This window comes from Sapajus apella, unplaced genomic scaffold (assembly GCF_009761245.1).
Source record: "Sapajus apella isolate SASKATOON/1434 unplaced genomic scaffold, GSC_monkey_1.0 scaffold46, whole genome shotgun sequence".
NCBI lineage: Eukaryota > Metazoa > Chordata > Mammalia > Primates > Cebidae > Sapajus > Sapajus apella.
This window is the reverse complement of record NW_022436986.1, coordinates 11,803,802-11,827,899: the sequence shown is the minus strand read 5'-3', so window position 1 is coordinate 11,827,899 and position 24,098 is coordinate 11,803,802. Positions and strand designations below refer to the sequence as shown.

The following is a 24,098-nucleotide window of genomic DNA, read 5'->3' as shown; positions in this document are numbered from 1 at the left end:
TGGATTCTCCTAAATCCCTGATTCGTCCTTGAAGGGGTTTCCTGGATGTTCATTGAACCTCAGCCCTTAGGACAGTGCCAGTGAGCAGTAACCAGGCCAGAAGCGTTTATTGAAGGTATGATGCTCCTAGTCAGAACTTTTCTCTACTCTCTCACATCCAAACTTTGCAGCAGAATATTCATTCCCTGCAGTCTGTTCCTTGCTCGCTTTTCCAGTCATGTTTTTCACTATTTAGCCATATGGCAGATGGTCTTATTCACTGACCCATAAAGCCTATTCTGTGAATTTACTGACTCCTGTTATTCAGAAATGTTTTCTTTCTTCATTTATTCAAATTTTCTGTTCTTCAAGACCTAAGACTCAGCTGACCCTCAATACCCAGTCCCTGTCCTCCTTCCTGGAGCTTTTTCTAGGCTGAGGTGCTCAGTTGGCCATCTACAAAGTCTAGGACTTTGTCTCCTTGCCTAAGCCTAGTCTTTGAGACTCAATTCCATTAAGTGTTATGTTTTAACCCCACAAACTTTCTCCCCAAAGAATAGGCTTTGTACCTGTGCTCTTGAGGCCAGGGTTGCTTCTTATCACCAACGCTCAGGATAGAGCCTCTAGCCAGGAGGGATCTGAAATACTAATCTTATGGAAAAATTGTTATATGGGATTATCAGGAAAATACAAGTTGATAGGATTTATGCCAAAGGCAGATGTAAAGCCACATGAACATAATATTAACAACAGCTATCATTCACTGAGCATCTACTATGTACTGAGCAATTTGCCAGACACTGCAGATTTCTTTATAATTCTTTTAATAGCCTTTAAAGGTAGGTATTAATTTAGCCCTATTAGTTGAAAAACAATTCAGAACTCAGAAGTTAAAAAGCTAGACCAAGATCACAAAACTAGGAAGTGGGGGACTCTGGATTCCAGTCTACAAATCCAAAACCCTTGCTGATCCCATAAAACCCTCTAGATCTGCATTGTCCAATATGCTAGCTACTAGTTTTAAGTCAATTAAAATGAAACATTTCGTTATTCAGTTACACTTGCCACATTTCAAATACTCAATAGTTACATGTGGCTAGTGGCTACAGAGAGATCGTTTGCAGCATCACAGAATGCTCTAGATAATTCTGTGGTCTCCCACTAAGACATGGGAGAAAAGATGGCTCCTAACAAATTACAAGTGGGATGATAAGACATAATCCTAAAAGGAGAGCTTTTCCCTTGTTTATGAGGTCACATGCCAGAAATTTTTTTTTTTCTGCTAAGCGGGATCTGGCTGGATTAGAGGGTTGCCCAGTTTAGGCTCCAAAACAAACTCTTCCACATTCCCATTATGAGATTTTCATTTCCTAAGACATCTGAAAGACATTTGGTGGTATAAATTTTCAGAACATTGGCCACTCAATTACCTTCCCTGCAAAATTCACTAGAAAATATCCTCCAAATTACTGATATTAACAGAAGAAAAAATTTGAATTTAGAAGTTTTAGGTTTTAAAAGCCTTACTGATAGAGTTGCAGAGAACTAGGAAAAATAGCAGTAGTTGCTAAAGGGCTTTACTGATAAATCTAATTAAAGAAAAGTCAAAGAACACGAATTAATAAAGAGAAAATAAATTATAAAAAGAGGGTTACTAAAATTACAGAGTAAATCAATAAAGAATTGGAGGAAAGGCAAAAACAAAAACCTAAAAACCTGTCTGCCAAAAACTGAGACAAGATTATTCCTTTTTATTATGAAGACTGTCACCTATTATGAATGTTCATAAAATGTTTAAGGACACTCTTTAGTAAAATTGAAGTAAAAACAATGGTGCACAGTATACATTCAAAAAGAAAATCATGAAAGAAGCAAATAGCAGATTTGGTGTTATTATTTTTAATTTTAGCCATTCTAATAGGTATGCAATGATATCTCATGTGGTCATAATTTGCATTTCCCTGGCTAATGATGATGAACTTCTTTTTCATGTGCTTATTAGCCATCTGTATATCCTCTTCAATGAAATGTCTGTTTATGTCTTTGCCCATTTTCTAATTGAATTTTTCAAAAAACTGCTTAATGTTCAGGTTCTTTATGTATTCCAGGTACTACTCCTTTGTCAGATATGCAGTTTGCAAGTATTTTCTCCTAGTCTGTAGCTTGATTTTTCAGCCCCCACATGTGGGCTTTTGCAGAGCAGCATTTTTTCATTTTGTTGAAGTCCAATTTATCCATTTTTCTTTTATAGATTGTGCTTTTGGTGTTAAGTCAAAAAAACAGTGCTTTGCATAAGACTAGATCATAAAGATTTTCTTCCTCTTTTTTCCCCAAAAGGGTTACAGTTTTATATTTTACATTTAAGCGTGTGATCTATTTTAAGTACATTTTTGTACAAGGTGTGAGGTTCATTCAAATTGAGTTTGTCTTTTGCCTATGAATGTCCAATTGCTCTAGCAACATTTGTTGAAAAGTCTATCTTGGCTGGGTGTGGTGGCTCATGCCTCCAATCTCAGCACTTTGGGAGGCCAAGGTGGAGGATAGCCTGGGGCCGGGAGTTTGAGACCAGCTTAGGCAACATAATGAGAGTCCATGTCAAAAACAACAAAAAAACACTAGCTGGTTGTGATGGCATATAGCTGTAGTCCTAGCTACTTGGGAGGCTGAAGCAGGAGGACTCATTGAGCCCAAAGAGCTCAAGTTTACAGTGAACTATGATTGTGCCACTGCACTCGAACCTGGGTGACACAGTGAGATCCTGTCTGTAGAAGAAAAAAAAAAGACGTCTTTCCTCCGCTGAATTGCTTTTGTACTTTTGTAAAAAATCAGTTGGACATATTCATATGAGTCACTCTCTGGTTTGTTTCAGGGATTGTTTACCAATACCATACTGTCTTACCACATTAGATTGCTAGGGCTGCCATAACAAAGTACCACAGCTGAGTGGTTTCAACAATAGAAATCCATTTTCTCACAGTTCAGGAAACTAGAAGTCCAAGACTAAGGTGTTGGCAGGCCTGGTTTCTTCTCAGGGATCCTCTCCTCGGCTTGTAGGTGGCCATCTTCTCTCTATGTCTCTACATGGTCCTCCTTCTGTGCCTCTCCCTGTCCTAAGCTCTTCTAAGGACACTTGTCACCAGTGAATTGGGAATCACCCATATGACCTCATTTTACCTTAATTAGCTGTTTAAAAGCTCTATCTCCAAACACAGTTACATTCTGAGATACTGGGGGTCAGGACTTAAACATATGAATTTTGAGAGATATAACGGAACACAATTCAGCCCATAACAATTACTATAGCTATACAGTAAACCTTAATATTGGGTAGAGTGATCCTTCTTACTTTCAGTATAAGCTGGTTTCAAGTAATAATTAAAAAAAAAATTTTTTTCAGATCAACAATCAACAAGAATTGACAGAGTAAGTAGCCACTGGATTTCAAAAAACAAGGATTTAAGATCTGTGTTACCTCTGAGTTGCAGCTTCCTCACCTGCAAAACAAGGCATAATAACATCTACCTTGTAAGATCAGATGTGGTACCAATTGAAGTGCAAGAATGAACTTAGGTCTTCTGATGCCAAATCTTTGTTACTTTTTCCTTGTAAAGATTACTTGAGATAGTCTAGAGAAATAAAGTTACCACATACATTTTAAAATAAATTTGTCTATGTTTACTAAAAACCTTGCTGAGATTTTGACAGGAACTGCATTAAACCTATTGATCAAACCGAGGAGAACTGACATCTTTATTGTGTTGCTTTCCAATCCATGAACATGGTATTCATCTCCATTTATTTAGGTCTTTGACTTCATCAGCATTTTTAACATACAAATCTTGTATACAATTTGTTAATTTTATTCCTAAGTACTTCATTTTCTTTGGGGTGACTTTAAATAGTACTATGTTTTTGTTTTCACGTTTGCCATTTGAATATAGAAATGCAATTGCTTTGGGGGAACTGGTCTTGATCTTGTATACTGTGATTGTGCTAAACTCACTTATTAGCTCGAGGTGTTTGCTTGTTTTAAAATAAATTCCTTGGTATTATCTATGTAAACAATCATGTCATCTGCAAATAAAAAGTTTTTAAAAATTTCTTTCTTTCCAGTCTGCATGTCTTTATTTATTTATTTATTTATTTATTTATTTTTGCCTTATTGCAGTGACTAGCACTTCTAGTATGAGGCTGAATAAGAGTGGTGAAAGCAGACATACTCGCCTTATTCCTAATCTTAGAGAAAAAACATTCAGTTTTTTTGCTATTAAGAAAGACGTATAGGCTTTTAAAAAATGTTCTTCATCAAGTTGAGGTAATTCTATTTTTAACTCACTGAGTTTTTCTCATGAATGAGGGTTAGATTTTGTCAGACTCCTTTTGTGTCTATTTATATGATTTTCTTTACTTTGTTGATATGGTGCATTACACTGACTGTTTTAAGACTGAACTAGCCATGTACACCTGAAACAAACCTTACTGTTTATGACACTGTTGGATTCAGAGCAAACTAGAACTTTTTACTCCATGTCACATGGTTTTTCCACTCCACCACAGTTACTTTTAGCAATTTTGACATCAGCTCAACTCCTATAAAAGACCTTTCTAGTTCTTTCTCCCTGAAATATGTTATAATTCCCCATGGTGGCTGTTTCCTCTTACTTCAACAAGCTAATAAACCTAACTTTGTCTGATTACAGGTGTGTTTCTGGTGGTTTTTGGCTGGCAGGTTTTATCTCTGAGAACTTGGATACCAGGCATATGTGTACAGACTACTAGGGTCCCCAGAGTTGAATTTTAGAAATACTGTACTGGTGAAAAGATTACTATTTTACCAGATTATTTATGACTGTTAGTGTCTGTTATTTTTAAGGCAAGTCTCAAAAAATAAATACAAAATATCTCAAGAGATTAGAAAAATTTTATCATCATCCCAAACTGGATTATATATTGAAATTCTGACAAAAATAATATTATTTCAGATATTTTTAAGTAGTACCACAAACTATCTGTACCTGAATATAAAACCAAATAGTAAACTGGCAAGTACACACTGAATATATTCATCTTTAAAATATCACTTTGTTTAGAAATTCATACATATGTTTTTGTAGTTATGAAGTGGAAGACACACAAATATCTACATAAGATTTTCATTTAGCAAACATATGAACTATTCCCTATGCTTTCAATGAATCATCAGAAGGCTAAAAATCCTGTTAATTTTTTCAAAGGTGCACGAAATAATATTTCATTTCCAATAGCAAAATATAGTACTTCTAATTTTCCTTATACTCTCTTTCAACCCTACTGTGAGAACTGCTTATAATTATATGGCAGCTTGTTAATGGGTCCCTACATAATCTCTGTATGAGGTTGGGTTAGGAGGTGCCAAGGGGCATTCTAGGGTAGAAGTTATGACAGTACAAAAGCAGAGATTTCTCTTTCTCCCCTTCCTTCCTTCCTTCCTTCCTTCCATCAGTCCTTCCCTCCCTCCCTCCATCCCTCCCTCCTTTCTCTCTCCCCCCTCTCCTTTCTCTCTCTCCCTCTCTCCCTCCATCCCTCCCTCCTTTCTCCTTCTCCCTCCCCCCTTTCTTTCTCTTTCTCTCTCCCTCCCTCCTCTCTCTCTCTCTTTCAACAGACTCTCACTCTGTTGCACACAATCTTGCATCACTTCAGATTCTGCCTCCTGGGTTCACATGATTTTCCTGCCTCAGCCTCTGGAGTAGCTGGGGCTACAGGTGCCAGCCACCACCCTTGCCTAGTTTTGGTATTTTTAGTAGAGACGGGTTTCACCATGTTGGCCAGGCTGGTCTTGAACTCCTTGCCTCAAGTGATCTGCCCACCTTGGCCTCCCAAACTGCTGGTATTACAGGCATGAGTGACCGCACCTGACAGAAGCAGGGATTTCTTATTAGAAAATTTATACTTGCCACTTTAAGCACAGGACCTGTACAAAAGGTATCACCATTGAATTAGTCTTTTTCACTTATAAACTATAATTAGGATTTCAGTCTGATGTGAAGCAGCTTAAAATGGCATCACACCACCCTGGGGATCCTTGCCTAGTTGAGACAGAAAGACAAGTTTGGGGGCAGAAAGTAGAAATGAGTATTTTCAATTCTCCTTTATTAACAATGACACAGGCATTCATCAGCTAAGACAATTAAATAAAGCTAAGTATTCCAGATTTCTTTCTTCTCCAAATCATGGCTTATATCTAATTTCACTAACAAGGAGGTAATGATTTGCATCTAAGAAAGGCTAGAATATTGAAAAAGAAGTCCAGGGGAGAGCAGGCACCAAACCTAGGGAAGTACAGTGAACTGCCTGGGACCAGCAAACTAGGTAGCAATGGGATAATATTGAGACAACTGCTTAATCAAAAAAATGAAAATACAAGTTCTATTGAGAGGAGGCAAACTGGTAATGTCTCTGAATTCATAAACCATACAATTTAATTTGTAATGACTTGACAGAATTTTCTTTTCTTAAGCAAATTCAGTCATGCAACCTCCTGAGTGAAGCAATGTGTTCTGACCCACGGTTTCTATAATTCCATTTGAAGATTAGAAAAGAAACATGGAACTAGAAAATTGCACATTTCTTGAGTACTTACTTAATCCTAGGCCTGAGGCTAAGAACTGTATACTTCATTTAATCCCCCTAAAAACCCTTAGAAGTATGTATCATTTCCCAATTCACTAGGGTGGAAGTAGGGACTGAAAGGGCCCCCACCATAAATCCCACATGATTAAGCTGAAATTCAAATTCAGGCCTAACTCAAAAGCTTGTGGTCTTTTTATGCCAACATATTGTCATCCCTAAGTGAGATGTCAGAGGGGATCTAGCCCAGGTCTTAATGATAGTGGAAGACAAGGAGAAAAGAGGAATAGTTGCTGGGATTTTTCTTGAGAAATTTTCTTGACTGGTCGGTAACTGAAGTTTTTCCATGCCTTAAAACTGTTACAACTAATAACTACATGTTAGAAGGTGGGAATGTGGGACCATTTCTCTGACTGGGTTTTGAGGGAATATTTCTCCTAAGGATTTATAGCATTTAAGATTTAAAAAACGGTTCACTTTCCAGAAAGTGAAACTAGGGGTAAACTTAGAAAAACGTGTAGACATAAGTTTGAGTGAAATTTTAGACTGGAGTGTGGAAGCTCATTCCAAATGTGTTTTCCAGATTTAGCTCTGGTACCCAATGTACAAATTCGTGCTTACCTATGTAATATCTTGCCTATCTATGTGCCATTTGAAGTACTATAGTCGTGTAAGAACAAAAACAATGGTTTGAGATCACAAATTTAAAAAGGAATGAGTACAATCTATTCTTTACTACTTGCATTTATCAGAGAGTATCGATATAAATAATTAAAAGTAGTTTAAATACTAAAAACTAGATACTCTAGTCACCTTTCCAGCCAAGTAGATTAAAAAAATCCTGAAAACTGCAAAGTACTCCAGTTACATCTATTATTTTTGTGTGTCTGAATGAGACCACTACTACCAGGTAAAGGTCCCTTAGGAAAGAAAGGGTCTCATGAAAGGTCACTTTAAAGGGGAAATACTCTTCACATACAGGCATTTAGCAGATTGGTGCTGAGGGTTCCCCTGGGAAGTAGAATGGTGAAGTAGCAATGGGATGCATCTTGAGCTTAGAGAATTGGGTACCAAAGGCTGATGTCTCCAGAAGTGAACTATTTCATTGCCTGGAGAGAAGGCATTTTCCAGATAAAGGTATGAAGGCCGCCCAAGAATTTTGAACGAGAAAATACTTCTCCTTGACCTCTCTGTCATCTTAGGTTTTCAATCTGAACAAAGAGATACTAAGTGGCAGAAATACCCTGAAATTTAGACTCACTGAAGCACCGGATGACTTCTCTGTTAAGCATCTCAAGCACTGTTAAAGATACTGTGTTGTGATGCAAAACAGATATTTGACTAGAAGTCATGGCAGTCTTGGGTTTTAGCCTCAGCTGTTCTTGTTCAGGTCATTCTATTCTGTGTTTATTTAGCTTATTCATTTATATATTTAATCCCTCTTATAAAATAAGTGAGTTTAAAATGAGTATTACATTACGGTCTCTTTTAGCTTTTAAGATTCAAAAGCAGAATGACTTTCACTTAAGTTTTAACTTGCTTTGTGGGGATACTGGCAAACATTCTGTCACCTAGTAGTCACATTGCAGGTTTTGCAGCTAGGGAATCAAGGAAATCAGCTGTCTCACAGAGCAGCTACTCTTAAGGATGCTCAGTTTTGGGAACTATGGTTTTATTCCAGGGGCCAGATATCAGCAGCTGCAGCAGAGGAGAGAAGGACTAGTGCTCCCTGCTTAGAGATGGACTGGGTGGCTACCTGGTTGCCCTGGTTGTCAATTAAGAGGAATCTTACCTCTCAGGATGTCTCTGGAGACATCCATGGGTGCCTAACTACCAACAAGTTGCCAGCTTCCCCAGGTAAACTAAACCTGAAAGTGGTCAGATTAGGAGGTACTGATGATGGATATACCTAACCCAAGGTCTCTGGACACTCCACAGAATCCAACTGTTAAAAAGCATAAGATAAAGTATAGTGAATCAGAATCAGAGGGAAGCCTGGCCTTCAGATTCTAGGGGAAGGCTTCTGTTCCCCCAAGTTAGGGTAGAACCCATGAGCTGAAGCCTGTGAAACCAGAAGACAAGAAAAGTATTTTAGCAGCCAGTAGTCTCTGTAGGGAAGAATATAGAACCTGTGTCAATGGGGCCAACCTGTCTTGGATTTCAGACACTCTTAAGATTTTGTACTCCAGGAACTTTAGATAAAAGGTTAATCTGAACAGGAATGGGTAAACTCTCCTGGCAAAGAATGAGAGTGAGTCCCAATTTGAAATGGGCAGAAATGTGGAGTGTTATGTATTTCTAGATAATGAGCACGAGCAAATGGTCTCCTCAAGTCAGGTGGATTTTGCCCAAAAATGCTATTATTTGTTATATTATTTTTGAACATGAAAATGAACTTAGGGCTGTAGAATTTGGGAATGCACTCTATGGGCCGATTTTCTAGAAAAGAGAAAACTGATTATGATGATACGCCATTTTGGGACAAGTTTGCTGATAATCTTAAAGGTCCACAGAAACCTGCTCATGTTATTTATGAAAGACCCAGTAATTCTGCAATGAGAATGCAACTTAAGACAGGAAGACTGTTGGCTGTCATTTATCAAAGAAGGTTTGTATGTTGCTTTAAAAACTTGGAATGGGGTGGTTGTAGGTTACTTTCCCTAATTGGTTTTCGAGAAAGTCTATCAGCCCATTCCCTCAGACGTTCGGGTTTCCATTTGTGAGACTCCTATTGTGCTCTGGTTTTAGAGGAAAATATGCCAAGCTCCCGAAAGTAGTCCTAAATAGCACAGAGAAGATATAAGATTCAGCTTCCTTTCCCAAAGAGAAAAACAGCAGTGCTTATTATGCCTGCATTTTCCTTTACCTTGCACTTGGAATATATCCTTCGAGTGACTGGTGAGGAGATGGGGGAAACAGCCATCCCAGCTGACTCAGACATCTTGAGGGGAAAAGGAAACTGAAGGGTTCCAGAATGTGTGGTACTTGATAAAGCAGAAGGCTGAGTTCTTGCCCCATAAACAATGAACAGACTGAAAAACTAGGGATGGACACAAACTTTACAAACTCTATGATCTGTGGTAGAGTGAATAGTTGCCAAGTCCACCATTTAGCATCCATTTTGGAGATCCGATATATTAGAAGAGGAGAAGAAACAGGTAGGTTTACATGCCATTTGAATTGGTATATAGACCATAAATCAAAGATATAAAGCTGTGATAAATGAAGATAAGAGTACATTTTAAAAATCAGAATACATTAAAATTTTTATTAATATATTAGTGTCATTAAAATTGGGAGTGCAAGGATTATACATTCAGAAAATATAAAATGTACAAGAATTTCTCATATTTGTATCTAAGAGAATGACTGAGAATAAAAGTGAGTTTTGTGAAATCATGGACTCTCAAAATCATGTCTAGTAGAATGGTCTCACTTGAATGATTTGTCAACAAGTGCCATCAGAGGTCAGTGAAAAATTTCTCACAATGGATGGAAATTTAAGCATTACACAAGCACAGAGTTTCTTCTCACTTCAAATATGAAAACAGTATGTATACAGAAATTTACTTATCTTGACAAATAAGGTCTGATATAAATAAGCTCTCATCTTCCCTAAAACAATGATGCCTTATGCTCTAATTCAATTCCACATAAGATTAGTTGAAAAATAAACCTGATGTCATCTTTTCTTGATGCCACCCAAAGTCTGATCACTTGAATATTAACTCAAACTCCACAATCTTAAAAGTAGCACTAACATATCAGCTTAAATGCCCAGAACAGGAATGGGTTATTCTTTTTAACTAGCATAACCTTCCTTAGCTTTGCCTGGTGAGCTCATCTTCCAATTCAAGCGTTACTTAACATTTTAAAAACCTTTACAGAACTTGAACTCTTCAAAGGGTGGGGGAGGGTTCCCTCAAAGGAAAATCGAGTTGTTTACCAAAGGGAGGAATAAAAGAGGCAGGTATTTGTCTCATTAATCTAGGCTTCTCCACTGTAACCTAGCATTGTATGTGGCACATGAAAATTCCTCAGTAAGTGCTAAATGAAGAATTAAATCAGATGGCTCTGGAGTGACGAAACTTTGTGTCTTCAAACTTATCACTTTTTTTCTTTGGTTCCCACTAATGTTTGACAAATAGGCATGTATCTTTTTAAACAGTTATCTACCTTTTTTTCCAAGAAAGGAATTCTCCCATTCGACCTAGTATCTCAATATAACTGGATAACCTCATCCCACTCAGAAATAGGCCAGATTCCATTGGGTTGCACATTGGGAGGAGAGCGCTTCCAGTCCCATGTCTTTACAGGAATCTTCCAGGTCTTACCATAGTTGGCTTCAATGTATTCGAGGGTTTCACAGGGCACATGAACCTTCATGTCTACAAACTCAGTCCAGCAAAGTGTAAACTTGGGAAACAGGTATCTGCAGCAAAACAGAGGGATTAGACTTCAACAGTGGAAGGTCTGGCTAAGGAATCCAGCTGCTAATGCATTATTGGCTGAAGGATAGTACTCTCCCATAAAACAGCTTTGGAAATAGAGTGGATATTTAATTGTTTTTGACTGTCCAGAACCCCTTTCCTCTTCTAATGTTAACAGTGCCCCAATTTTCCTTCCCTGTTGCAAGTCCACAAGATTGACGAGAGGCTGACCCGATCCCTAAGCTCCAGAGATGGGTAAAAAAGACCCAGGCCAGTAAGTTCGTGACTGAGGCAGCAGCCTTGGGCTTTCTGTTGGAACTATCAAGGAAAGAAGTGTCAAAACAAAAAGCTGTCAAAAGATAGATGAAAATGACCATTTTCTTTTCTTTTACAATCTGGATTTCCCAAGAATACAGAGTAAGCAGGACTCCAAGTTGTATTTCCAGGCTTTTCCTTTGGTTCCATAGCTTATGTGATCCTACCTATGGTTTCTGCCTTTCATCTCAAATGCTAAAGAACGTCTTTAAACCAGCCCAAGAAATACGAGTTACAATGATTTTAACTATATCTATTGTAGAACTAAGTCAATTAGTAAGTAAGTTTCAGAAATTAAACCAGGCTGGGCATGGTGGCTCCCAGCACTTTGGGAGGCTGCGGCGGGTAGATCACTTGAGGCCAGAAGTTTGAGACCAGCCCACCCAACATGATGAAATCCCATCTCTTCTAAAAATAAAAAGAAATTAGCCAGGTGTGGTGGTGTACTCCTGTCATCTCAGCTACTCAGGAGGCTGAGGCAGGAGAATCACTTGAACCCGGAGGGGTAGGTTGCAGTGAGCTGAGATCACACCACCGCACCCCAGCTTGGGTGACACAGTGAGACCCTGTCTCAAAAAAATATATATAAAACAAACAAAAATTAACAAAACATGTTTCTTAAAGGTACTTTGGATCAAGTAAAGTAAATTCTGTATACTATAAAAGAAAGCTAAAACTAGCAGGTCTGTTTAAGTTACATTATAGCTCTACTGTATATTCTGCATTTTTTTTTCTGAGAAATGTTTCAACGTGGGAAGAACTTTCAGTAATGAGGTTTGAAGGGGCAATAGCAGAGATTATAGAAATTTAAAATATCAGAGGATTAAAGAAAGAACAGGGAAAAGCCAGGTTTTAAAATGTAATCATATTGTGGAAATGGGATCTAACTGGGATGTTCTCCAAGAAAAGGTCAGTTCTCATATATTCTGCCTTTGAATATCGTATTTTACCACCAAATGAACATAAAGCCATACATAAAAAGGAGAGGCTGAACAAATTCTAAAGAGAGCAACAACTCCCTTCTACTCAAACCCAGTTAATGGACAATCCCAGCTGGCTACTGTGAAAAGGCAGTCACAGAAAATCTCGTAGCTGAGAAATAAGATACAGCTTAGCCCCACCATCTGCTGGTCCCAATTTTACTTTGCACACTCATGTTCACGGAATTGCTTATTTTGTCATTACACATAACGATCCATCACCAGCCTCCACCCTCTCTAATCAGATGCTGGTTAGCAGAATGTCCACCTGTCTTATCCTATCAAGTTGACACACTGAAGTTGAATTGAGGCAGAAATCATGGTCTATCCTGTAACACAGGCCAGGAAACTTCTCTAAGAATTATCCTTTGTGGTCTCATCCGCTGAAAGAGGGAAAAATAATAATAGATACAGGATAGATACGGTGAAAGAGAATACTACAAATTTTACAAAAGCAATGTTTTGAACAATGAAGGATTTATGAGCAAAGCCAAAACATTTTAAATATATAAACAATGTGAAAATAATTCAAAGTCAATTTAACTCAAATGTTGATTTTTGTACTTAAACAGAAACCTCTCTGAACCCTTTATGGTTTTCTTTTCCCCAATTATTTTTCAATCCATTCAGCAAAAAGAAAATCCCAGCGTCCTAGGAGAAGAGGAAAAATAAACAAACAATAAAATGTAAAAACTAATTATAAAATAGCATTGTGGAGAGGAAGTGAAGGGGGGGTGAATGACACAGAACAGCACATGCCATGTACCCTGTCCAGGCAACCAGTAAATAATGACTAAGACTAAAATACACCATGGGTCTGCAATGCTATCTTGACTTTTAAAGCTAAGGTTAAGTTTAGCTGAGCAGTTTGTACTTTAAGGCCCTGGGATTGGATCCAACATGTGAACAGGTGTAAATTCAGACTAAGGCAACTCTAAATCAGACTACAAGTTTAAGAGATCTTATGACCACAAAAAAATCCTGCCATCCGTTTTATATTTCATGTCACTTTTACTTCATGTTATCTTTACATAAAACAGTAGTTAAACAGTTGGAATAGACCATTTTTTTCCCTCACAGATATCTTTAAAATCCACAGAACTACTTGGTGGTAGTTGGATAATTTCATCAGTTTACATACAATCATTTTAAGTACAATTTATGAACATAACTGCTAAATTAAAAGGAGGTTCTTCCACCATCCTAGAATAACAATGTTTTATTATTACTAGGTTCAGAGAGAGAGACAACATCAACTATAACTGAACCTGACTTTTTTAAACTTAAGTTCTACATTAACTCCAGAGTTGGAGCAGTAGAGCCATTTCTTGACAAGAATTTCCTGCAAAACATAAATGGTTTATTCTCACTACCAATTTTTTCCTCTTCTTTTAACTTTTAATTTCTTCTTCTCATGTTATTCCAGTGCCTAAACCCTCTAGCATATTGTTTAATGGAAGCAGGGCTAGCACGCATTCCTAAGTTTTTTCTGATTTTAACGGAAAGGCTTCTAAAGTTTTATCATTAAACATGATTGCTCACTCTAGTTTTTTTTTACATTCTCTTCATTAGATTAAAGAAATTTCAGATTCCTTTTTTATTTTTTTGAGACAGAGTCTCACTTTGTTGTCAGACTGGAGTGCAGGCTGGAGTACAGTGGTGCAGCCTCTGCTCATTGCAACCTCCATCTTCCAGTCTCCTGCCTCAGCCTCCGGAGCAGCTGGGATTATAGGCGCACACTACCATACCTGGCTAGTTTTTCTATTTTTAGTAGAGACATGGTATCACCATGTTGGCCAGGGTGGTCTTGACCTCCTGATCTCAAGTGAACCACCCACTTCTGCCTCCCTAAATGTTGAGATTACTGATGTGAGCCACCATGCCCAGCCCAGAGTCCTTTTAATCCAAATTTGCTGAGAGGTCTCTTTTTGACTAATTATAAAATTTATCAAAAAATTTTAATCTCATCTATTAAAACAATCATAGTGTTTTTGTTCCTTTAATCTTTTAATCCTTTAATATGGAACCCCTTTAATCCTTTAGTAATTATATTAGTATAATATAGAGAATTATGCTAATATGTACCCACTACAAAATTCTATTCATTTAGTATTTTTTCACTGTATTCACTGAGACAGTAATTTCCCTTACAATTTTTTTTTTTTTGGTATTGTCCATGTCCACTTTTTCTATCACTCTCATAAAATAGTTACTTAGTTTTATATTTTTTTATCACCTGAAATAAGCTGTATAATATAGGGATAATCTGTTCTGTGAAGGCACAATAAAACTTTGCAGTAAACTTTCCAGGTTTTAGTACTCTCTGGTAGGGAAAAGAAGGAGAAAGGAGGATTTCTGATTACTAATTCAATTTCTTGAATGAATGTAGGTTATCTAGATCTTTTTGAGTTGATTTTTCTGGAAAATTTTATCATTTTCACATTTTAATTATCACATTTATTGACCTAGTTATCTACCTCATTTTTTTTTGAGTCAGTGTAACACAGCTGAGTATAAACTAAAGCCAGCCATCCCAGATTTTTATTTTTTCTTAATCAATCTTGCTATTTTACTAGTCTTTAATTTTTTTTAAGCCAGAATTTGATTTTTTGGTCTTTGATAATGTTTATTTTCCATTTCATTAATTTCTTTTCTTGACTTCCTTCCTTCACTTTCCTTGACTCTGTTGTTCTTTTATTTCAGCTGAATGCTTGTTTTTAAATCTACTTTTTCATACTTAATGTTTTTAATGCTTATATACTTATTTCTACCCCTATAATGTTTTGTTTTTTATATTTGAGACAGAGTTTCCCTCTGTTGCCCAGGCTGGAGTGCAATGGTGCCATCTTGGCTCACTGCAACTACTGCCTCCCGGGCTCAAGCAATTCTCATGCCTCAGCCTCCTGAGTAGCTAGGATTATAAACATGTGCCACCATGCCCAGTTAATGTTTGCATGTTTAGTAGAGACAGGGTTTTGCAATGTTAGCTAGGCTGGTCTTGAACTCCTGGCCTTGTGATTCGCCCACCTCAGCCTCCCAAAGTGCTGGGAGTACAGGTGTGAGCCACAGTGCCTGGCTCCAGCCTATAATTTTTAACATGTAGTACATTCATCATCTTTAAGTCTTAAATATGCTATAATTTCTATTATGACTTCCTTTTTAATTCATGAGTTATTAAAGAGGATGTTTTTAAGTTTTCACTCATTTTAAAGATGTCTTAATTGCCAATTTCTAATTTAATTCCATTGTGGTCATAAATGCTATCTACTGAAATAACCATGTAGTTTTTTTTCTTCTTTAATCCATTAATATGGAGAACTATACACAAACAAGAAATTTTTATTAAGGGTTTGAAACTTCTTAAAATTGCCTTTGTGGTATAGTATATGATCAACTTTTGTAAATTTTCTGTTTATAGCTGACAAGAAAGTATATTCACCATTTATTGGGTAAAGACTTTATATGTATAAAGTCAAATAGATCAAGTCTGTTAATTTTGTTCAAATCTTCAATATCTTTACTAATTTCTTCTTTTTTAAACAAGCAGTTTTATTTTGAGATAGGGTTTGCTCTGTCACCCAGGGTGAAGTACAGTGTCCGATCACAGTTCATTATGACTTCAAGCTCCTAGGCCCAAGTGAACTTCCAACTTCTGCATCCTGAGTAGCTGGGACTACAGGTACCTGCCACAATGCCCAGCTAATTTTTAAAAAATGTTTTCTATAGACATGAGGTCTCACTATGTTGCCCAGGCTGCTCTCAAACTTCTGGCTTCAAGTGACCCTCCCACCTCAGCTTCCCAAAGCGCTAGTATGACAGGCATGAGCCACTGTGCCTGGTCTTCAGCAATTTAAAAAATAAAAGCATATAAGAATCTCCCACCACAATTGTAGGCATGTTAAATATTCATTAGAATTTCATCAGTTTTTGATTTATATTTTTCACCATATTGTTAGTCATGTAAGCTCATGAATATCATTTATTCTCGGTAGACTGTTTCTTTGAGAGATTCTGTAATGAGCCTTCTAATCCTTTAATGTTTCCCCTCTAAAATTCTCTTCTGTCTGATACTAATAGTATAATGCCAGTTTTCTTTGGTTAATTACATTGGGTTACAGCTTTTCATCCCTATAACTTTCAACCTTTCTATGTGATTTTGCTTGGATGTGCCTCTTGCAAGCATTATACACCTAAATTTTGCTTCCTCATTTGATAACCTTTGTCTTTTTATAGTTAGTTCAATTCGTTTATGTATTTTTTATATTTATTGTGATAAACTGTGTGTTGAACTTATTTTGAACTCTAGAGTCAGCCTGCCTGGGCTCAAGTACTGGCTTCACCAATTATTAGTTGTATGACCTCATCAATCTTTTTTGAGCCTTAATTTCATCACTTATAAAATGAGGATAATAATAGTAACTACACCTTAGAGAGACGTTAGTACAGAATGAATAAATGTAAAGTGCTCAGAACAGTGTCTAAGACATAGGAAGTACTGTTAACAGTGTTGACTATTGTCAACATAGTATGATTAATTTCAAGTTTTCGATTTACCATTCTTTTTCTTTGACCCACTCCTCCACATCTGAAACTTTCACTTGGATTGATAAAGGTTTATATATTCCCTTTCATTCTGTTTGGAAGTTTTAGATAATATTGCTATCCTAGTTACTGTTTATTTTAAAACATATTACTTCACTATAACATTCTCTATTAAAAAGTAAATTTATGCAGAATCTTTACCCTCTTTCTAAACATGAAACTTAGTATACTTTACTCCTTGAACACTGATATATCACCTTTTCCTCAACTTATGTCAAGAGTTTTTTGACCTTTCTGTCTTTCTAATTTGTAATTTTTGTAGGTACATAGTGAGTGTATATATTTACAGAATATATGAGATGTTTTGATACAGGCATGCAATACATAATAATCACATCATGGAGAATGGGGCAGCCATCCTCTCAAGCATTTATGCTTTGTGTTACAATCAATTATACTCGTTATTTTAACATGTATAATTAAGTTACAACTAGAGTCACCCTTTTGTGCTATCAAATAGCCTTATTTGTTCTTTATAACTATATTTTTTGCACGCATTAACCATCCCCACCTTCCCCCCATGCCCCTTCTCAGCCTCTGATAATCATCCTTGTATTCATTTTTTTTTTTTTTGACAGAGTCTCGCTCTGTTGTTCAGGCATGTAGTGGTGCGATCTTGGCTCACTGCAACCTCTGCCTCCTGGGTTCAAGTGATTCTCATGCCTCAGCCTCCCAAGTAGCTGGGATTACAGGCACGTGCCACCATGCCTGGCTAATTGTTGTACTTTTAGTAGAAATGGGGTTTCACAATGTTGGCCAGGCTGGTCTTCAACTCCTGGTCTCAAGTGATCCGACCACCTCAGCCTTCCAAAGTGCTGGGATTACAGGTATGGGCCACTGCACCCAGCCTCATCCTTCTACTCTCTATATGCCTGAGTTCAATTGCTTTTAGATCCCACATATAAATGAGAATATGTGATGTTTGTCTTTCTGTGCCTGGCTTCCTTTCTCATTTTAATACATTAGTTGCCATTTTTTTTTACATGCAATGGTTAACAAATTTACTGACCTTTTAATTCATTTTTCTGTTCACCGTCATTTCATATATATTGTCTTCCTTCTGGGTTCTTTCACATGTCTCTTTCACATATCCACAAGTGTGGATCTGTGAGGCATAAACTTTTAGTCTTTCTATATATGTAAATGTTTTACTTTGATGTCATTCTTGAATGTTAGTTTTAACTGTATATAACATTCTAAGTTCACAAATATTTCTCCTCAGCTTTTGCGAGATGTTACTACATTACCTCTGACCTCTATTGTTGCTAAGGTATACTTGCTACTCCTTTGTAAGCAACCCATTTTCTCTGGTATCCTATAACATTTTTTGGTTTTGATATTGGTTTCCTTAAGAAGTATCTTGGATTTATTATTTATCCTGCTTGTCTGTCTTTAATTTGTAAATTGTCTTGAAATATTGCTTTTCATCATTTACTCTATTTTCTTTTAGCTCAGCTCTATCTTTTAGATATATTCATCAGTGTTTTGTGTTTGGAGCAAAGGAAACGTGGCAAAGTGAAAAATGACTGTGTCACATTAATTTTAAGTCATCATCACCAACACTGCCCTTAAATAGTCATGTAAGAATTAGACTCAGCTCTTGAAAACCAAGGTTACAGTGTGCTGCCTAGTATTTTCTTTAACCACCTCTTTTACTAAATCTTGCACAATCCCACCATAGATAACAGAAGCAAAAGGAGTGATAAAGGAATTGCTAACATACTTTTCAGAGCCTACGCTGGGTTACAGTCTCTCTCAGATCCCATTCTCCATGTCCATCCTAAACTTTTAACGTATTATATATGGGGGGTGAGGAATATACATGTTTTATAAAGTAAAATTTTACCTCTTAAACCTCATATTCCTACCGACTTCAACAGTACATGAGTGATTCCATTTATCCTACTATTAACTTTCCTATGCAATCCCCATAAGACCACTGTGACAAAACTAGTACTTATCTATACCATAGGAAAAACAAGAAAAAAATTTATTCTATCAAGGATAAGGAGTAGACAAATTAAACCCTATAAGGACTGACATAATTTAATACCTGAGTGCATATACATAATGACTACATTAAGAACTATCAATTTAAAACAAGTACAAAAGTTTTCCTCAGTGTCAGAGGACAAAGCCGTGGAATATAACTATATAACTTCCAAAAACTCTATAGCTCTAGATAACTGCATAACTTCCAAAAACTAGATCTACAGCTCTTCATTGACCAGTTAGATTCCGGTTGTGCTTGCTTTCCTTCAGACAGTTTTTACAGGACTTCTCCTTGCATATAATAGATAATTTTTAAAAGAATTAAAATTATAATTTCAATTTTCATACTCAATACAAAAGGCTTTTAAACTATTATCAGATTACCCAATTTGTTTAATCATATGTGAAAGTGTCAAAGTTTATTATTGCAATTAGGTCTGCCCTGATCAAATTCATTGCTTTTGGTCCCACATATCCCTCTGTTTCAACCTGTGATCTCAGACCCTTTTCTCTTAGCATCAGTTTTCTAAGTCACAAACCGTTTGTTATCTTTTTAATCTTTTTTAAGTTTAGTGTTTAATTTTTTTTTGTAGACATGGGGTCTCCCTACGTTGCCCAGGCTTGTCTTGAACTCCTGGGCTCAACTGATCCTCTCACCTTGTCTTCCCCAAATGCTACAATTACAGACACGGGTTACTGTGCCAGGTCTTAACCTTTTAAGGTAACTTCTTTTGAGGTATAACTAAGGTATAATGAAATGCATCCATTTTAAGTGATAAGTTTTGACAAACGTATATACCTGTGTAACCACCACAATAATCAAGATATAGAACATTTCTACCAACTCCCTGTCTAAAGTTCCCTGTGCTCCTTGGCAGTCAAGCAATTAACCCACCCTGGCCCTAGGCAACCACTAATCTTATTACACTCTTGAATGGTTTTTCCTGTGCAATTTCAAATAAAAGCAAATACATAGTATATACTTGTCCTATCTGACTTCTTTCACTTAACATAATGTTTTAGAAATTCATCCATGTTATTGCATTTATCAGTAGTTCATTGCTATTCATTGCTCAGTAGTAGTCCACTGTTTGAATTTATCATAATTTTATAACTAGTCACCAGAAGATGGGCATTTGGGTTGCTTCCATTTCTTGCTGGTATGAGTAAGACTACTACAAACATTTGTGTACAAGTCTTTACTGAAAATATGTTTTTATTTATCTTAGAATACCATCTTATAGAATTATGTTCAACAAAATATACGGCAGTTTGTTTTTGTTTTTTGTTTTTTTTATTGTACTTTAGGTTCTGGGGTACATGTGCAGATCATGTAGGATTGTTGCATAGGTACACACATGGCAATGTGGTTTGCTGCCTCCATCCCCCCGTCACCTACATCTGGCATTTCTCCCCATGTTATCCCTCCCCAACCTCCCCACCCATCCCTGCTGCCCTCCCCTGGCCACCCCCCAACAGACCCCTGTGATGTTCCCCCTCCCTGTGTCCATGTGTTCTCACTGTTCAACACCTGCCTATGAGTGAGAACATGCTGTGTTTGATTTTCTGTTCTTGTGTCAGTTTGCTGAGAATGATGGTTTCCAGATTCATCCATGTCTGTACAAAGGACATGAACTCATCATTTTTTATGGCTGCATAGTATTCCATTATGTATATATGCCACATCTTCCTTGTCCAGTGTATTGTCGATGGGCATTTGGGTTGGTTCCAGGTCTTTGCTATTGTAAACAGTGCCACTATGAACATACGTGTGCATGAGTCTTTATAATAGAACGATTTATAATCCTTTGGGTATATACCCAGTAATGGGATTGCTGGGTCAAATGGAATTTCTATTTCTAGGTCCTTGAGGAAATGCCACACTGTCTTCCACAATGGTTGAACTAGTTTACACTCCCACCAACAGTGTAAAAGTGTTCCTATTTCTCAACATCCTCTTCAGCATCTGTTGTCTCCAGATTTTTTAATGATCGCCATTCTAACTGGCATGAGGTGGCAGTCTTGAAAAATATAATTTACTTCACATAAATGAAAGATTTGCTGTTTATTCATCTGGAGGCAATCTTCTCTTAAAGAAATAAACAAAGCTTGCTATATAAATAACTGCCATGTCTACATATTGTATAAGTATACAATTACCATATAACATGCATAACTTCCAAAAGTAGTTCTTTCAAAGTTCTTCTCTCCATTTCTCAATTTTGCACCTGCTACTTACTAGAGGTTTGGCGGTATAATTAAGGAGACCTAAGACATAATCTGTATGTTGTAAAATATAAAGGCATAAATGGAGCAGAAAATATGAGATCATTTTTAGAAAAGTCAATGTTTTAAATACACTCATTTAAAAAAATTATTCAAATTTGCCTTTAGCTTCACAGCTGTAAGTACTAAAAAGACAAATGTGTTTCTTGCAGTTATAACTATAGGAGCACAGTATCAATCTGTGAAGCTGAGAGAGACGATCAGTGAGGATTCAACAACTACCTTTAATCTTTAACTTGTTGTGAAGCAGAACGATTGAAAACTACTAGGCTAACTTAATTATAGCTTTAATTCTCCAAAGGCGTTAGGTTGGATAAAGGCATCAACCTAATGTCACCCTATCATCTTAACAAAACAGTGTATACTACACTTAAGAGGATCTGACTTAGTTTCATATAGGACTCAGGTCTCACTTAGTCTCAGGCCAAACATGTAACATGTACCAGGCCTGATTTTACCTATCATGTAGAAAGGACAGACAAATCAGCAAAAGTACTCCAAAAAAGTATGAGAGAGGTAAAGAAAAAGAAAATCCATAGTAATGCAGAGGAAGAGAAGATTATTTCCAGATAGAGGTACCAAGAAGCAAGTAAAAAGAGAGAGGAACTCAAGGCCCTTGAATGAGCAGAACTGGGACATACAATGATGTATGATAATCTAGCATTACAGTGACAAGCTTAAAATCTTGGACTAAAATCAAATTTCAAAAGGTAGTGTGTCTAAATGCAATGTGGTAACCTAGATTAGATCTCAGAACAGAAAAAGTACATTAGTAGAAAACTAGTGAATCCAAATAAAGTATAGAGTGTAAACTTGATCTTTATTTCATATTACATACAGAACAATAAAGTTTTTAGAAGGTAGTATAGGAGGAAAAGCTTCATTACCTTGAGATAGGGAAAGAAATAAACTGAACTACATTAAAATTAATAACTTTTTATTGACCAAAAATCACTATTAAGAGAGTAAAGACGGACTGGTCAGGGCGGCTCAACCCTGTAATCCAAGCTCTTTAGGAGGCCGAGGCAGGCAGATCACTTGAGGTCAGGAGCTCAAGACCAGCCTGGGCAACATGGTGAAACCCCATCTCTACTAAAAATACAAAAATAGTTGGGTGTAATGGAGTGTGCCTGTAATTCCAGCTACTTAGGAGACTGAGGCATGAGAACTGCTTGAACTTGGGAGGTGGGGGTTGCAGTGAGCCGAGATCGTACCACTGCACTCCAAAACAAACAGAAAGAGTAAAGAAGAAAGGCACAGATTGGGAAATGACATTTTCAAGTACGAAAAAGACAGACAACTCAAATTAAAAACAAAACTGACAAGACACTCAGCAGATAACTCACAAAAGAGGATATCCAAATTGTCAACAAACATGAATTTGCCTTCATTGAGTCAGGGAAATGGAAATCTCAACTACAATTTGGTAATACTATACACCTAGCAAAATGGTTAAAAATTAAGAAGTCTGACAATGCCAAGTGTTAGTAAGAATGTGGGGCAATGGAAAGTTCTATAACTTACTGGAACATAACTTGGAATAACAAACTTTGGAAAACTATTTGTAAATAATACACCAAAACTAAACATATGAATACCCTATGACCAAGCAATCTCACACTTTATGTGTAAACCCAACAGAAAAACATTGCTGTGCTTTGAATGTTTACATCTCCTCAAAATTCACATGCTGAAATCCTAATCTCCAAGGTGACAGTGTAAGAGGTAAGACCTTTGGGAGGTGATTAGGTCATGAGAGTGGAACGCTTTCTAATGGAACCTTTATAAAAGAGGCCCAAGGGAACTTGCCTGCTCCTTCCACCATATGAGGAGAGGTCAGCAGTCTGCAACCACTAGGAGGGCCTTCACCAGAACCAGATCATGCTGGTACCTTTATCTCGGACTTCCCATCATCCAGAACCCAGAGAAATAAATTTCTGTTGTTTATGAGCACCCAGCTTATGGTATTTTGTCACAGCAGCCTGAGCAAACTAAGATAAGCATGTACCAGGGCACTGAAAGACATGCACAGAAATGTTCACTACAGCATCATCTATAATAGCCCCAAATTCAAAACAACCCAAATTTCCAACTAATATTTGGGTTAGTGGACTTAATAAATATTTGTGACATATTCATACAATTAACTACTACACAGCAAATAAAATGACTGAATAGCTACAACATGCAAAAATATAAATGGTTCTCACAAATACAATGTTGAATGAAAGGAAGCCAGCAACATATCATCCAGTTTACATAAAATTAAAAAAACAAAACGCCGGGCGCGGTGGCTCAAGCCTGTAATCCCAGCACTTTGGGAGGCCGAGGTGGGTGGATCACAAGGTCAAGAGATCGAGACCATCCTGGTCAACATAGTGAAACCCCGTCTCTACTAAAAATACAAAACATTAGCTGGGCATGGTGGTGCATGCCTGTAATCCCAGCTACTCAGGAGGCTGAGGCAGGAGAATTGCCCGAACCCAGGAGGCGGAGGTTGCGGTGAGCCGAGATCGCGCCATTGCACTCCAGCCTGGGTAACAAGAGCGAAACTCTGTCTCAAAAAAAAAAAAAAACAAAACAACAGGTAAAACTAAACTGTAATATCAGAAGTTAGCATAGCTGTTACCTTGTGGGAAACAGGAGCTGTGATCATGAGGGAAAATAACGTGGGTTTCTGGGGTGCTGACAAGTACCTATTTTTTTTACTGGCGTGTTGGTTACATATTTGTTCATTCAATAATTCTTGGAGTTATACATTTGCTTTGTGTACTTTTAACATAATAATCCACACTATTTCCTAATTTTTCTCTAGCCCTAAGATTATAAAGTTATATGTTATTTTGGACACTTAGTTTTCTTGGACTCCCCTTGTTCATAACCAAGCATGGTGCTAAGTCCTTTTGCC

General features: G+C 37.0%; 1 protein-coding gene across 11 annotated transcripts in view; it reads right to left on the bottom strand.

The window, feature by feature from the left end:
* Positions 1-24,098, bottom strand: part of FKTN (fukutin) — a 94,680-nt gene that overhangs the window by 16,778 nt on the left and 53,804 nt on the right. For 7 of the 11 annotated variants that reach the window (XM_032240262.1, XM_032240271.1, XM_032240261.1 and 4 more), the window contains one exon: positions 6,088-11,017. In XM_032240262.1, the coding sequence (XP_032096153.1) occupies positions 10,804-11,017 (214 nt within the window). In that variant the 3' untranslated portion in view covers positions 6,088-10,803. Of the gene's footprint in view, positions 1-548; positions 631-6,087; positions 11,018-24,098 lie in introns of those variants that run through there. The other 4 variants (XM_032240267.1, XM_032240265.1, XR_004257492.1 and 1 more) reach the window with 3 other exon arrangements.